General features: G+C 43.1%; 1 protein-coding gene across 1 annotated transcript in view; it reads left to right on the top strand.

The window, feature by feature from the left end:
* The first annotated feature begins 1,309 nt into the window (after window positions 1–1,309).
* The window catches only part of NMNAT2 (nicotinamide nucleotide adenylyltransferase 2), a 173,995-nt gene continuing 159,098 nt past the window's right edge, over window positions 1,310–16,206 (top strand). The window contains exon 1 of the mRNA XM_033195922.1: window positions 1,310–1,621. Within this exon, the coding sequence (XP_033051813.1) occupies window positions 1,537–1,621 (85 nt within the window). The 5' untranslated portion in view covers window positions 1,310–1,536. The remainder of the gene's footprint in view (window positions 1,622–16,206) is intronic.

The raw sequence follows: 16,206 nt of genomic DNA, 5'->3' as shown, positions 1-16,206 counted from the left end.
ACTTTGCCTCACCAGCAGGGTTTATAGCAATACTTGATACACAGTGAGTCCTCAAGAAACATTTGTTAAATGGTAAGTCTTTGTCTCAACTTTGGTAGCTTATGGAGGATCCCCATTGTTTTCTTTTTTCTTTTTTTTTTTCAAGATGGATTCTCGCTCTGTCACCCAGGCTGGAGTGCAGTGGCGCGATCACAGCTCACCGCAACCTCTGCTTCCCAGGTTCAAGCAATTCTCCTGCCTCAGCCTCCCGAGTAGCTGGGATTACAGGCACACGCCACCATGCCTGGCTAGTTTTTGTATTTGTTTTTTATTTTTTATTTTTTATTTATTTTTATTTTTTTTGTTGAGACGGAGTCTCCCTCTATCGCCCAGGCTGGAGTGCAGTGGCCGGATCTCAGCTCACTGCAAGCTCCGCCTCCCGGGTTTACGCCATTCTCCTGCCTCAGCCTCCCGAGTAGCTGGGACTACAGGCGCCCGCCACCTCGCCCGGCTAGCTTTTTGTATTTTTAGTAGAGACAGGGTTTCACCGTGTTAGCCAGGATGGTCTCGATCTCCTGACCTCGTGATCCGCCCGTCTCGGCCTCCCAAAGTGCTGGGATTACAGGCTTGAGCCACCGCGCCCGGCCACTGTATTTGTTTTTTAGTAGAGACAAAGTTTCACTATGCTGGCCAGGCTGGTCTCGAACTCCTGACCTCGTGATCCGCCCGCCTGGGCCTCCCAAAGTGCTGCGATTACAGGCATGAGCCACCGCATCCGGCGGATCCCCATAATTTTCTAATACAGTTTTAGTAACTCTGCCCCCTTCATATTCTCTCAAATGGATAGCATTGCTTCACCCACAAAAAGGATCAGTATAGCAGAGGAAGGGTTGAGATCACCCCTATCTCTCTGCGGCAACAGATCAAGATTTGGACTCAATAGTTTGGAATCATCAGATAAGGGAAAAAGGAAAGGCAGAAATGAATGCTACTGAAATAAACAATGGTCATTTCTCACTTAAAATTTTGAGGAAGAGAGAAAGAAAAAATATCTTAAGATGAAACAATTTTTAACTTGGAGATGTTAGAGAAAGTAGGGGGAACAGAAAAATGTTAGACTGAGGAGGAAAACTGAATCAAGATGAGGCAAGAGGCAGAAAGAGCCCACACCATGCTGTGAGCTCTTGGTTCCGAGCTTGGGTACCACGTCTTGCCTTCTGGATAAACTCTAAGGAAGAGAGTGATGAAGTGAAGCGGGCTGGGGGCGATAGAAAGGATGGGGTGGGGCACCAGGACGAGAGACGCCAAGGAAGCTAGAACGAAAAGAGACGGACCGAGGAGAGAAGAGAGCAGAGCAATACAAAAGCAGCCTCGGATCTTGCCGGAGCTGCAAGCGTTAAGGGGAGGCGGAGAGTGACGCGGTTTGCGTCTGGAGCGGCTCCTTGGAGTCCACAGCATCCACCGCCGGAGCCTCGCCTTCCTTTCTCCCTCTGCAGACACAACGAGACACAAAAAGAGAGGCAACCCCTAGACCACCGCGAGGGACCCACTTGCACCATGACCGAGACCACCAAGACCCACGTTATCTTGCTCGCCTGCGGCAGCTTCAATCCCATCACCAAAGGGCACATTCAGATGTTTGGTGAGTCCTCCCGCCCACCTCTGGAAGCCGCTTCCGCTCCTCTCCTTTCCCAGGCACCTGTGTTTTCCAGGGCGATCGAACGGGAAGGCGTGTGCCCCATTCGGAGGGGTGCGCCGGCTGATCCAGCTGGTGGAGGTCGGCCCCTTTATTTTGGACTCGGGGGAGGGGACGCAGACTGCGTTTCCGAGGCGTCACTTGCCGGGGCCAGACCCGGCTTGCAGGGGGCTAAAGGTGGGGGATGGGAGAGGACTAGAGACAAGTGTCATTTGGGGCTGGGCAGGGGTTCGAGATACCAGAACTGGAGTGCGGCGGTGCGGTGGTTCGGCTATCAGGCTGGCGAGGACCGGGATGGGGGCAGAGGTTGGGGCGCCGAGTAGGGGGAGGAGGGGGCTGGAGATAACGTGCTGTTTGTTTAGGATGGGCCGAAATCTCGAAGGAGTTAAATCATGTGTGTGCCTCGGATTCGCAAACACACTCGCGCCCAACACACCAGTGACAGGGGCTGGGGCTTCAAGATTAATTTCGGATTTGGCTGGTGGTTCTGGGCGGCCCAGGGACGAGTGTTTGGGAATTGTGGGCCGTGTATTGCCCGCGCGAGGTGGATGCTGAGTGAATAGGGAGGGGACCCTTTTCCGCCTAGGTTCGGCCTCAGGAACCCGCTGCCTAGGACAGGGAGGGGGCCGGGCGGCGGCTGCGGGAGGCCCTGCGCGAGCCGGAGCCGAAGGATCCGGGCCCAGGTTGGCTGTGGCTCTGCCCAGGGTGGCCATGGCACGCGGAAGGTTTGAGGCGTCTAGTGTGTGTATGAATGTGCGAATGAGTGTGTGTGAGTATATGCGTGTGCGTGTTGGGGGGAGGGGACTCATCATCGCGCGTTTGTTTCTTAGAAGCTTTGGGGCGTGGAGCCAGAGAGAGCGAGCGGGGACATCTGGCTGGCTGGTTCGGGGTCCAGGAGCGGCAGGGGAAAGGTGATCGATCGATGCCTGTTGGAGGTCTCGCGCCACCGGTGGGAAACCACGAGGCTTCGCAGCTGCTAGTAGGACTCAAAGGAGCGGGGCATGAGCGTTTAGACACGGAAAGAGGGACGCGGAGGTCACTTTAGAAGCACGAATTGAGAAGTTAGAAGTTGGGGGTGCTTTTTCTTGAAACTGAGAGAAGCAAGGAATAGGGAAGAGCAAGTGGGCTGGGATGGATGAGAGAGCGGGTGGGAGGCCCTGACCTGGCCCGCCAGCAAGGCGCTCTCCAGAGGCGGCGGTGCTGAAATGCAGGGCGCGCGGGAGCTGGATGCGGGCACACGTGTTTATCCGGAGCTTGAGGATTGCGCGAGCCCTCCTAGGGAGGTTTAATGAAAACCACATTACAGCGGTAAAGACAGGGCGAGGTGGTTTAGGCTAAAAATATTCATCTTTAAACTTAAAAGGTGCGCTGAACTGGGATTGCTTGTTAAAAACCTCATAGAAAGAATATAGAACTACTTTGAGCAGAGGGCAAATCAGGTAGGCGTATCTACACCATAGAAGGAGGGAGGCTGAGAAACAGCCATCCCTTCTTCACCATTCGTTCAGCTTTTAAAAGTCTTTTATTAAGAACCAATGCCAACTTGCCTGTTAAATAAGGACTTCTGTTCAAGCATCAGGGTAGACAAGAGCATCTCATTAGTCTTCTAAGGAATGTCAGTGCCCAGTGCCCTTTGATGCTGGTGTCTTCATCCCTTTCCTTTTTTTCCTGTCTGTCCATATGTCCTCTGGCAATTTATGTTGATGCACTTTACTCCCTTCCCTTGACCAGGCAATGATGGGTTTTCCTTTGGAACCAAGAGAAAGGAGGAGTAGGGAAGAGCCACTGGGCTGGGGATGAAACTCTGTGACTCTAAGAATCTTTGGTGACCCAGTGGGTACTACTCCTTTCTTCCTGGAGCTACGAAATCCCAGTTGTTTTGGATTACAAGAGAAACAGATTTGGATTGAGAACCAAAAATTCTGTCCTGCAACTGAAGATTCTTTGTTAACAGTAATAAAGGCTTTTGTTAAGCAAATGCTGACCTGCCAATTCTCCATGAGCTTCAAGGATAGACTATGTGGAAACAGGCCTGAGTTGCAGTGGAAGGGTTTAGATATAGAAAGGTGAAAAGGAGACTTTTGGCAGTTGCGATTATTTACTTAGTGTAAGAACTGAGGACCAGAACAGAATGTCAACAAAGTCCTTTGCATGTCCATTAAAGTATAGTTCAGAGAGCAACACACAAAAAAAGGATATGATATGTTCACTCACTATGGCTTTAAGGAGCTTATTACCTAATGAAGAATTTAGTAATAAACAAGTAAAAATGAAGCAAGAATAAGAACACAAATACACATTAAACTATTTTTGGTAGAATCTCTTATGTGAATCTTTGAGCTCTGGATAAATTTTATAATTTATTTCTGTAGAGCAGTTCTGGTTAACAAAGCCTTTTCATCTATGTTAAGTTACTTATTCCTATTAACAACCTTATAAGAAATACATTATTACCTCTATTTGACAAATAAGAAACTGACAGAAGCCAAGTGACTTTCTCATGAACACACATGGAGAATAGGTGGCATTGAGACTTCAGCCTCATGTTCCTGATTCCTCTTGCAAAGTCCTTCATACTGCAACAAAGGCTGCAGGAAGTGCCCACTCATCTTCTGACTGCATAATTCCATGAACACTCTATTTTCATGAACCATAAACTAACAGAATTAAATTGACCATCAACTAAACGAGATTCCTATATATGCATTTCCTTAAGATCTTTGTCTCATCTTTAAAGAAACCAGTTATTTATGAACTATTTCTTCCTTTCAAATGGCTTTTAAAATTTTCTCTCTGACAACACAGAAATAATTAATACAACTAAATTATCAAACTTTTGGCCAGGCATGGTGGCTCACTTCTACAATCCCAGCACTTTGGGAGGCGAAGATGGGCATATCACATGAGCTCAGGAGTTTGAGACCAGACTGGACAACCTGGTGAAGCCCCATCTTTACAAAAAATATAAAAATTAGCCAGGTATGGTGGTGCATGCCTGTAGTCCCAGCTACTCTGGAGACTGAGGTGGGAGGATGGCTGAGGTGGGAGCCTGGGAGGCAGAGGTCACAGTATGCTGAGTTAGCACACTGCACTCTATTCTAGGCAATACAGCCAGATTCTGTCTTTTTTCTTTTTTTTCTTTTTGAAACGGAGTCTCGCTCTGCCGCCCAGGCTGGAGTGCAATGGCCGGATCTCAGCTCACTGCAAGCTCCGCCTCCTGGGTTTACGCCATTCTCCTGCCTCAGCCTCCCAAGTAGCTGGGACTACAGGCGCCCACCACCTCGCCCAGCTAGCTTTTTGTATTTTTTAGTAGAGACAGGGTTTCACCGTGTTAGCCAGGATGGTCTCGATCTCCTGACCTCGTGATCCGCCCGTCTCGGCCTCCCAAAGTGCTGGGATTACAGGCTTGAGCCACCGCGCCCAGCCTGTAAAATTTTTTAGAATGAACTTTTCTTTTACTCTGAAAAGGAAGCTGATATTATTTCTCCTATTTGAAGCTATAGAAACGTACAGGAAAAAATAATATTTGTGAGAGATATTTGACACTTGTATACTCAACTGTAACTAAAATGCTTTCAGGATGAGTAAAAGTTTTTGGCAAAGTAAACCCATAAATGAATGATGTCATATCTCATGGGTCTGCCTCATTATATAAGAAGATAATGTGGAAGTTTTAAAAAATGTAACTGCTTAGTTTTTAAGTATGTAGAGATTATAATTTAATGTGGCTTTCTTTACATTTATAGCTATATTTGTCAATAAATCTACCACTTGGAAGTCAGAGAGCAAGTTTAAATAGAAAAGTAAGAAAAGATAGCTCAGATTAATTTGGCTACTAAAAAAAAAAAACAGAGGAATTGGGGAATTTCATCACAGTAGAAATATTTCTAGCTATTTTTTGTATTTTTTCTATTTTAATTTGTAGATATAGGGTCTTGCTCCGTTGCCCATGCTGGAGAGTAGCAGCAGGGTCACGGCTTCCTGCAGTCTCAAACTCCTGTTTCTGCTAGCTGTGGATTAAATCCAGATCTACCTGACTCCAAAAACTATTTTCTTTTTACTGCGCTCTGATATTGTCTCCAAAAATTACCAAAGTCTAGCATCTTTCCTCCCTTTAAGCCAGTCGGAGGTCTGATGCCTGACAGAGAGGGATGACCAGGTTGCAAGGAGTCAGTCATTCAGGTCAGGTGGTTAATACCAGGGAGAGCTTTCTGAAATAAGCTTCAGTGAGAACAATTGGAGTTGGAAACTTATGGCAACCGCTATTTTTGAAAATTAATATTTCTTTGAAAAGTCATATTTCTTCAAAAAGATCCACAATACTGATAACTCAAATGGTACAAGATCTACTATAATCATTCTCCAAGTACCCCAGCCTGTGGCATAGTAGAATTGCATGCTTAGGCTGGGTGCGTGCTCACGGCCACCACCTTCCTCCACAGCAATGGTCCCTCCACCAGCATCCAGGAGAATGTGACCAAAAAGAGGAGGGTATGTTGGCTGTGACAGCCAGAAATGACCAAATTCAGTTCTCTTTCTGGGCTCAAGCGGACCTTTCACCTCAGCCTCCTGTGTAGTTAGGACTACAGGCACCATGGGCATGCCCTGGTGGCTAATGAAAAAAAATTCTTTCAGAGACAGGGTCTTGCTATTTTGCTGAGGCTGGTCTCTGATTCCTGACCTCAAGCGATCCTCCCATATCAGCCTCTCAAGTAACTGGGGTTATAGATGTGAGCCACTGCATCCAGCTGTATCCTGCTTTTTAAAAATTGTAAAATAAATGGATTTTCCAGTTTTCTATTTCAATTTTTTTTTTTTTTTGCTTTGAGCTGGATCATTTGAAGAGACATAATCCAATTTTGTTCTTCTTAAAGGGTAAAGAAGAGGGCCATCTACTTGTTGGAGATGCAGCCCCTACTGCTACAGTTAGAAACCATAAGAAAAATGAATTTGAATTGCTACTAATAAATATATAGAACTGCTATAAATCAAGAAGCTGTTGAATGTGATCAAAATTCTTATATTATAAAAGTTATTAAGCACATGTGGTAATAATTTCCTTTTCCTTTGTACCACTATCTAATTTGATCCTACCCTGCAAGGTAAACTGAATAATAGTATCTGCTTTTACAATTGATAAGGCAGAGGTACATGTGTAAGTCACTGGGTCGAATTCATCAGCAAAAATCAGTATAGAACCACTTTCTTGATGTCTAGACTCTCTCACTCATGACACTTCTTTTTTATTTCCTTATAATTGCAATAGCACCTATGAAAGAAGCCATTTGAACTTAGCTGTCAACAAAGGGTCATGAGAACCTTACAAATTTTTTTCCTTGGCAACACAGACCTCCAACAAAATATATCCAACAAAGATATCTGTGTCTAACCCAAAAGGTCTTTCTTTTCTTAAAACTCTTATATTTTTCATTTAACTTTGTCATTAGAATGGGCTTTCCATAACTCCTCCAACTTCCTCCTTTCTTCCCACTCTTCTGTTACCTCAGCTAACACCTGTTCATTCTTCGGATTTTAGCTTCAACGATAGTTTCTCAGGGAACCTCCACTGACTCCTAAATTAAGTCTGGCTACCCTGACATTTGTTCCCACATCACCTTATGTTTTCCAGGCCATAACTTTCATCTCATATGTTTTATGGCTGTTTCCCATGGTAGACCTTAAGCTTTTTGAAGACAGAAACAATGCCTGGTATCATCACTGATATATTTCCTAGTACCTAGCATGTAGTAGGATCTCCATAATAGTTGTTGAATAAATTTTTTAAATGAATGTATAGAATCTTGTTCCATGCAGAGGAATCAGCCATGTACAAAGGCTAGGGTGAAGAGACAGAGACATAGAATAATAGAACAAGGAAAAGTTCAGGATGGCTCAAGGAGAAGGGGAGTCAGAGGTGAGACTAGAGAGAGGTAGTTGAATGTCTGAACAATTACGAAGGCTCCTAAGTCATTTTAAAGATTGTAGACTTTATCCCAATGACAATGGGAAGACATTGCATTGTTTTTAAAGTAAAGGGATAACATAGCCATATGTTTAAATTATGATTTAATTAAATGTTTAATATAGATTGGTGAAGGGCAAGAATGTGGTGACCAGTTAGGCATGTGTTTCAGCAATACAGGATTCAACCCAAAGAAGATGGTCACCTGGCCCAGGCTGGTGGTTTCTGGGATGGAGAATGTGTATCTGAAGGTTATTTAGGAGGTAAAAGAGATCTTCATTTGGCCGGGTGTGGTGGCTCACGCCTGTAACCGCAGCACTTTGAGAGGCCGAGGCAGGAAGATCACGAGGAGAGGAGATTGAGACCATCCTGGCTAACACAGTGAAACCCTGTCTCTACTAAAAATACAAAAAATTAGCCGGGCGTGGTGGTATGTGCTTATAGTACCAGCTACTTGGGAGGCTGAGACAGGAGAATCGCTTGAACTCGGAAGGGAGAGGTTGCAGTGAGCTGAGATCGCACCACTGCACTCCAGCCTGAGTGACAGAGCGAGACTACATCTCAAAAAATAAAAAAAAGAAAGAAAGAGAGAGATCTTCATTTCGTGATATGATGAGTGTGTGATGGTGAAGTAGTCCAGGGTAATTTGCAGGTTTCTATCCAAGGTGGATGAATAGAAAATGCTGGAGGAGAAGCAGGTTTGGGGGTTGGTGGGGAAAGTAAAGATTCATACTTCTTACTTGAAAATTTTGGTAATATGTGTTCTAACCAAGCACTGATGTGACAGAATAACTAAATGCAAAGTTTCTTTGTGACCTGGGATGTCTGAGTCTTATAATGAAAGTTCCCAGTAGATTCCAGTTAGATTATTAAAATTTATTCATGCAAGAAAGATATAAAATTTATTAACAGTATGGAAATAAAATGCAAAAAGAAAGGTTTTCTGCTTTTTAAAAAAATATATAAAATGGAAGATAATCAATATCCTAAATTTGACTCTTTTTAATGTTGAGGCTGTAAAATTAGGAATAACTAATAGTAGTTCACAAAACCACTTTTGACTTGCCCACCACTCTGATGATGGCTGTGACATTACGCTTAAGTAGATGCTTGGGGTTGGGCATGTGGTTGATGCCTATAATCTCAATACTTTGGGAGGCTGAGGCCGGTGGATCACTTGAGCCCAGCAGTTTGAGACCAGCCTGGACAACATGGTGAAACCCCATCTCTACTAAAAATATAAAAATTAGCCAGGCATGGTGGCACGTGCCTGTAGTCCTAGCTGCATGGGAGGCTGAGGTGGAAGGATCGCTTGAGCAATGGGAAGCTGACATGGAAGGATCACGGGACCAAGGAGGTCAAGGCTGCAGTGAGTCATGATGACACTACTGCACTCCAGCCTGGGCAACAGAGTGAGACCCTGTCTCAAAGGAAAAAAAAAAAAAAAAAGTAGCCAGGCGCCGCGGCTCCTGCCTGTAATCCCAGCACTTTAGGAGGTTGAGGGGGACCGATCATGAGGTTAAGAGTTCAAGACCAACCTGGTCAACATGGTGAAACCCCGTCTCTACTAAAAGTACAAAAATTAGCTGGGGGTGGTGGCAGGCACCTGTAATCCCAGCTACTTGGGAGGCTGAGGCAGGAGAATTGCTTGAATCCGGGAGGTGGAGGTTGTAGTGAACCGAGATCTCGCCGCTGTACTCCAGCCTGGGCAATAGAGCAAGACACCTTCTCAAAAAAAAAAAAAAAAGAGGTAGATGCTTGGGAATCCTACCTAATTTGTTGGTAAGTTGAAGGTACACAAGTGGTAACTCATGAATCATTCAAGGTGGTTTCACTAGCAGGAGCAGTGTCTGCTCATGACACAAGAATAATGGGCTGAAAAAGAAAATGTAGACATTTGTGTTCACACAAACTCTTGACTCAGTTTACTTTTTTCTGCTGCACTGACTAACTGAACCTCATGTGAAAACAACCTAATAATGAGAGGCAAATCTCCTGTCTAGAATGTATTCCAAACTAAGCAATAGGGTCTAATGAAGAACAGAGCTGATGTCCTAAGAGTCTTGAAATATTTATTTCAGTTTCTCTTCTCTTTTTGTTTTACTTGCTCCTATTCTATATTTCTAAGCCTTTCTGCTTAGAACTATCAGAATTAAGATAATTCAATTATTTCTCAAATCATTTGAATTATTGCTTAGTAGGAACATCTTTTGAGATGTTATGGGTGTCAGAGAAACATTTCTATATAAACTTCCAATTTTAGATCAAGTCAAACGAACAGCCTAAAGTGTGAAGGCAAACTAAAAAGCATAACCTGCCAACATTCAAGTTTGAACCCCTCTGTTTCAAAGATATCCACAGACACAAGAGACAAATGAAAAAGTAGACAGATAATATATATATTTTGTCATTTTTCTATCGATAGGCAATAGTTTAAAAGTAATCCATGCATGACTGGAGGAGAGAATGAAAATCCAGTTTTGAAAGTGTTTCTTTGAAAAACTTCAAGTCTTAATTTTTCAATATAATTGTCTTCTTGGCCACCAGTACAGTGTCCTGAATGTGGTGGTTGTTTAGTTAATGTTTAATGATGCTGTAAAATACACTTTCTAGCACAGTTCTTGTTCGTGCTTGGTTTTTGGATCATCCTGAATTGCTCAAAAAGATCCTAACTACACAAAGGAATGCAAAAATATTTTTTCAGGCAGGGTGTGGTAGCACATGCCTATAATCCCAGTGCTTTGAAGTCTAAAGCAGGAGAATTGCTTAAGCCTAGGAGTTCAAGGTTGTAGTGAGCCGTTATCACAGCACTGCACTCCATCCTGGGCAACAGAGCAAGATCTTGTCTTAAAAAAATTTTTTAAAACATATTCAATACACAAAATTTTAGTTAACAAAGGCATTTAAAATAATTCTTTAGGATTCAATGTTATAGACTAAGACCTGAGATATAGGAGTTCATTTTATAGAGAATTACATAACTTTATTTATGGATATGTTCCATATCTCAATATATGTAAATGCAGCATCAGTTTACAAGGAGGGAAGTTTTCCACTTCCAGAGATCTTCCAATTATAAGCACTCAATTGCATGGAACACATTTGCTTTTTTTGGATAGTTTGGCAGCTAGCCTCAGAAGTCTTTTAGCTTAAAAAGATCTTTCAGTGGCTTACGTGGTATGACCAAGGCCATCCTCCTGGTATTGGCTCCTTCCTCCCTTTACATCTTCCAGTGTCTCCATGATTTGTAAACTCTGCAGCAAAGGCAAATATTATAACCACTACCAGCATCATCATCTTCCCCATTATCATCCTGATCATGAAGCCACTTTATTTGAGCTTATTTAAACCATACTGCCATTAAGTTATTTTTTATTAAATGTAATGCATAATTCTCTTTAGCATTATACAAGTGAGCCAGCCAGGAAAATTCTTATAATCGTGGCAATAAGAGGTTAAGAGGAGGAAGTAGCAAGGGAGCAAGACTCTGAGGCTAACCCCTGGAAGTGATGGCAGCTAAATAGCAGTCTTTTTCTGTTTTTTCTCCTACATCAAATTGCCTCCACATGAGTAGACATGCTGCAACATATTGACCTCATTTAATATTTACCAGGCAGTAGAAGAGACAGTAAAGCATATTCCCTAGATAAGACTAAATGCTTATAGTTTTATTCTTGTTCCAGTTTCTTAGGCCAAAAACCTTGTACTAATGCTTAATTATTCCTTGTTTTGTACACATTATTTATGTCCAAATGTTTTGGAATCTCTTTTTCTTCAAAATATAACTAAGACCAACCACCTCTCTCCATCTACATCCCTGGTGCAAGCCACTGTTATCTTTCATTTGAATTATTGCAATAGCCTTAACTGGTCTCTCTGCTTCCACTCTTGGTTGCAACACTCAATTCTTAACAAATAATCAGAGTGATCCTTTCGGCCGAACATGGTGGCTCACACCTGTAATCCCAGCACTTTGGGAGGCCGAGGCAGGTGGATCATGAGATCACAAGATCGAGATCATCTTGGCTAACAAGGTGAAACCTCGTCTCTACTAAAAATACAAAAAATTAGCCGGGCATGGTGGCACACGCCTGTAGTCCCAGCTACTTGGGAGGCTGAGGCAGAAGAATCGCTTGAACCTGGGAGGCGGAGGTTGCGGTGAGCCAAAATTGCACCACTGCACTCCAGCCTGGGCGACAGAGTGAGACTCCGTCTCAGTAAACAAATAAACAAAAAAAGTCAGAGTAATCCTTTCAAAATGTAAGCCAAATCTAAGTCAGATCATGTTGCTCCTTTGCTCCAAATCCTCCATAGCTCCATATCTCACTCAATCAAAGTCAAAGTCATCATCATGGCCTACAGGCCTCCATGATCAGCCACCCTGCCCCCACCTCCACCCTAACACATCACTTCCACTTCATTCCTAGCTAACCTCACGGAATGTCCTTGCTTTGGCCTTAGAGTCTTTGTGCTGAATGTTTCCTCTGCCTGGAATGCCCTTCGCCATGTAGCCCATGTCTCATTCGCTCCCCTCTCCAATTCTTTGCTCAAATGTAACCTTCTCCTCATTGTCCACTTGGCAGATCCTACTCCCCGATCACATAATGTAAAATCACACCTCACACACTCCCAGTCCCTCTTATTCTGCTCTACTTATATCTTTTCTCCCTTGTGCTTATCACATTTAAACTAAGGATGTTATTTCTTGTTTTCTTATGCTTATTGTTCAATGCCTGTCTCCCCAGCTAGAGTTCCTCAAGAGCAGAGATCTTTGTTTACTCTGCTCATTATGTATCTCAGGCTCCTAGGACAGTGCCCGCCACTCAGTGAGTGCTCATTAAACATTTCTTGAGGCCAGGTGCGGTGGCTCATGCCTGTAATCCCTGCACTTTGGGAGGCTGAAGTGGGCACATCACTTGAGGTCAGGAGTTTCAGACCAGCCTGCAACATGGGGAACCCTGTCTCTACTAAAAATTCCAAAAACTTTGCCAGGCGTGGTGGTGCATGCCTGTAATCCTAGCTACTCAGGAGGCTGAGGTGGGACGATAGGAAGTGGAGGTTGCAATGAGCCTAGATCACGCCACTGCACTCTAGTCTGGGTGACAGAGCGAGACTCCATCTAAAAAAAAATGTTTTTTGAATGAGTAATGAGAGACATGTTAGATTCCTCATCTCAAGTCTATGGTAGACTTACTGGCAGGAAGGGTAGAGTCAGGAGGGCTCTATGACTATTGACAATCTCTAGTGGAGATAACAAACTAAACAAAGCAATTGAAGTGAAAAGTGTTACAAAAGAGGTGAGAATGAGGTAAAATAGGAGCATGGAGGAAGTTACCACTCTGGACATGGTAGATAGGCCATTAGAGCAGGTGTTAGTGAGAGTTTGAGCTTGAAAGTTAAAGCTGCCGAGTGGACAGAATAGACAAAGGCATTCTTGGCTGGGTGTGGTGGCTCATACCTGTAATCCCAGCACTTTGGGAGGCCGAGGTGGGAGGATTGCTTAAGCCCAGGATTTGGAGACCAGCCTGGGCTTTATAATGAGACCCCATCTCTACAAAAATTTTAAAAATTAGCTGGGTGTGGTGGCATGTGTCTGTAGTCCCAGCTACTTGGGAGGCGGAGGTGGGGGGATCATTGGAGCCCAGAAGTTCAAGACCAGCCTGGCAACAAAGCGAGACTTCATCTCTTAAAAAAAAAAAAAGGAAATTAAAAAAAAGAGAGAGAGAGAACGGCATTCTGGGAAGAGAGCGGGATATGTGTGGAAGCCTCAACAGCATGGCACATTAAGGAATTTCCAGGGAACTTGCTAGAGTGCAGGTGGGCACAGGGAAGGACAGGAGATGAGACAGCTAGAAAACAGGTTGGGAGGGGGACAGTGCCAAGGGTTCAGATCTGATCCAGCATTTTTTTTAGCAGGCCTCAAAAGGTGATGGACAAAGGAGTACACGGCATATGTTGGACCTGCATCCCAAATGTCAATGTTCCCTTTGTTAGCAGTTCAGTAGGGAGCTGCCATTGTGATTTTATCTAAACATTTTAAAGTTATTATTTCTGTATCACTCTTTGAAATGAAGAGGATTTTTTCTTTTTCTTTCTTCTCATGATTTTATTTATTTACTTATTTTTTATTTTTATTTTTTGAGGTGGAGCCTCACTCTGCTGCCCAGGCTGGAGTACAGTGATGCTGTCTCAGCTCACTGCAACCTCCGCCTCCCAGATTAAAGTGATCCTCATGCCTCAGCCTCCAGAGTAGCTGGGACTATAGGCGTCCGCCATCATGCTTGGCTAAATTTTTTTTTTGTATTATTTTTGCAGGCACAGGATTTCACTATGTTGTCCAAGCTGGTCTTGAACTCCTGACCTCAGGTGATCCGCCTGCCTCAGCCTCCCAAAGTGCTGAGATTACAGGGGTGTGCCGCCATGCCCGGCCACGATTTTATTATTTTCTGAAATGGAACCATTATACATTGCATAAAGTATATCTGTCAATGAAATACACAAGTGAGAAATTACATTGCTGTACAACCCACCAAAATAACAACAAATAAGCAAAAAAGTCACTCCCCTGATTTGTTCTTGCCTAGGATCTAGATTTTACTATGCTTCACTGGAATGCCCCTGTTGCTCAAGTATTCTCAGATTTGGTGAACTCGGTTCACCCTAGTTTTATCTTCCATGATTTTGTGGGATTTGAATATGTGCCTGCTTTCTTCTCCACAGGCTTAATTGTCTGAAAAGTAAGCACTGTGGAGATCCTGTCTTTTGACACTTGTTTTTAGCTCTAATCCTGGAGGTCTTGATCAAGTGTATTTCTATTCTTATAAAACTATGGTTCTGGCTGGACACAGTGGCTCACACCTGTAATCTCAGCACTTTGGGAGGCTGAGGTGGGAGGATCCCTTGAGGCCAAGGGTTCAAGACCAGCCTGGGCAGCATAGGGAGAGCCCATCTCTACAGAAAATTTAAAAATTAGCCAAGTGTGGTGGTGTGCATCTGTAGTCCTAGCTACTCTGGAGGTTGAGGTGGGAAGATGGCTTGCGCCCATGAGGTTGAGGCTGCAGTGAGTCATGATCATGCCACTGTGCTCCAGCCTGGGTGACAGAGACAGACTCTGTCTCAAGAAAACAAAAACAAAAATATATCATTCTCCATGACTATTGAAATTATTTACCATTTAAAAGACTCAATAAAGTGACACGATGGTAAGGGGTTGGGTTTTCTGATGCTTTATTCTTTAAATTTTAATTTAATTTATTATTATTTTTTATTTTTAGAGACAAAGTCTCACTATGTTGCCCCATCAGGCCTCAAATTCCTGGGCTAAAGTGATCCTCCTGTCTCAGCCTCCCGAAGTGCTAGGATTATAGGTGTGAGCCACCGTGCCCAGCCAATGCTTTATTCTTCAGCATTTTTCCAACCCTTCATCTTAGTGCCCACAGAGAGGTGGACTACTTCCTCCACGGAGCACTGAGATGAAACTACATCCATGACTATTCCTATTCCTTTTCAAATATTTATGTGCAGATATTTAGCAAATATTTAGCAGTGCATAGCTCATCACATGAACTACAAGATCTTTAAAAGAAGACTTTTTTTTAAAAAAAGAGACCTGTCATTCATTTTAAATTAAAATTAAGACAATAAATATTATACATATAAATTCAAGCCATAATTGCTTCATTTTCCATGAACCAATCTTGCTAAGCACCATTTAAAAATTATTTACTTGTTATACCCCAGGGAATCAAAATTTATAGATAATATATCAGGTTCTCTTGCTGTTAACAATGTTGACAAAAAATGGGTAAAGGCCCCAGTTTTTTCTACCACTCCATTTTTTCTGTTTATATGGAAATTAATAAACTGAATGGCTGTTGATCTGGGAATATGCTTAGTCTCCTGGAGCCTTATCTTTCTCATTTGTAAAATAGAGTGATTGATATAACTCAAGGTTGGCAAACTATGGCCTGCAGGCCACATGTGGCCAGCTACCTGATTTTGTAAGGCCTGCAAGCTAAGGATGGCTTTTTACATTTTTAAATGGCTGAAAAAAATGTAAAATCACAATAATATTTTGTGACACATATACATTTTATAAAATAAAATTTTAGTATTCATAAAGTTTTACTGGCACATAGCCACTCTCATTTCATATATGTATTATCTCTGGATGTTTTTGCACTGAAACAACAGAGGTGAGTGGTTGTGACAGAAACTTTATGGACTGCAAAATCAAAAGTGTTTACTCTCTGGACATCTACGGAAAGTTTGCCAACCCCTGGTATAACCCACCTCTGGGTGTTGGAATGGAAATATCTAAAATGTTCTTAAAATAAGAAGTGCTGTTGAAGTCCATTACCCAGAGGAACTGTTTGACGAACAATTTTCAGTCTAAACTAAATCTCTAAAAAGACTCCTTTAAGCAGCAAATGTACTTTCAATTTCATAATTGTAATTTTTCTGGCTGACTGCATAAATGGCCATGTTCATGGTGGAGATGATTTTCTGGTGTTTGGTTTATAGTGAACATTGATTCACCACACTCTGGCTAATGTTGGACATTTATCTG

This window comes from Trachypithecus francoisi, unplaced genomic scaffold (genome assembly GCF_009764315.1).
Source record: "Trachypithecus francoisi isolate TF-2019V2 unplaced genomic scaffold, Tfra_2.0 Lachesis_group5, whole genome shotgun sequence".
In the NCBI taxonomy this organism is placed as follows: Eukaryota; Metazoa; Chordata; class Mammalia; order Primates; family Cercopithecidae; genus Trachypithecus; species Trachypithecus francoisi.
Note: the sequence above shows the minus strand (reverse complement) of the source record. Positions and strands in the feature narration are given on the sequence as shown.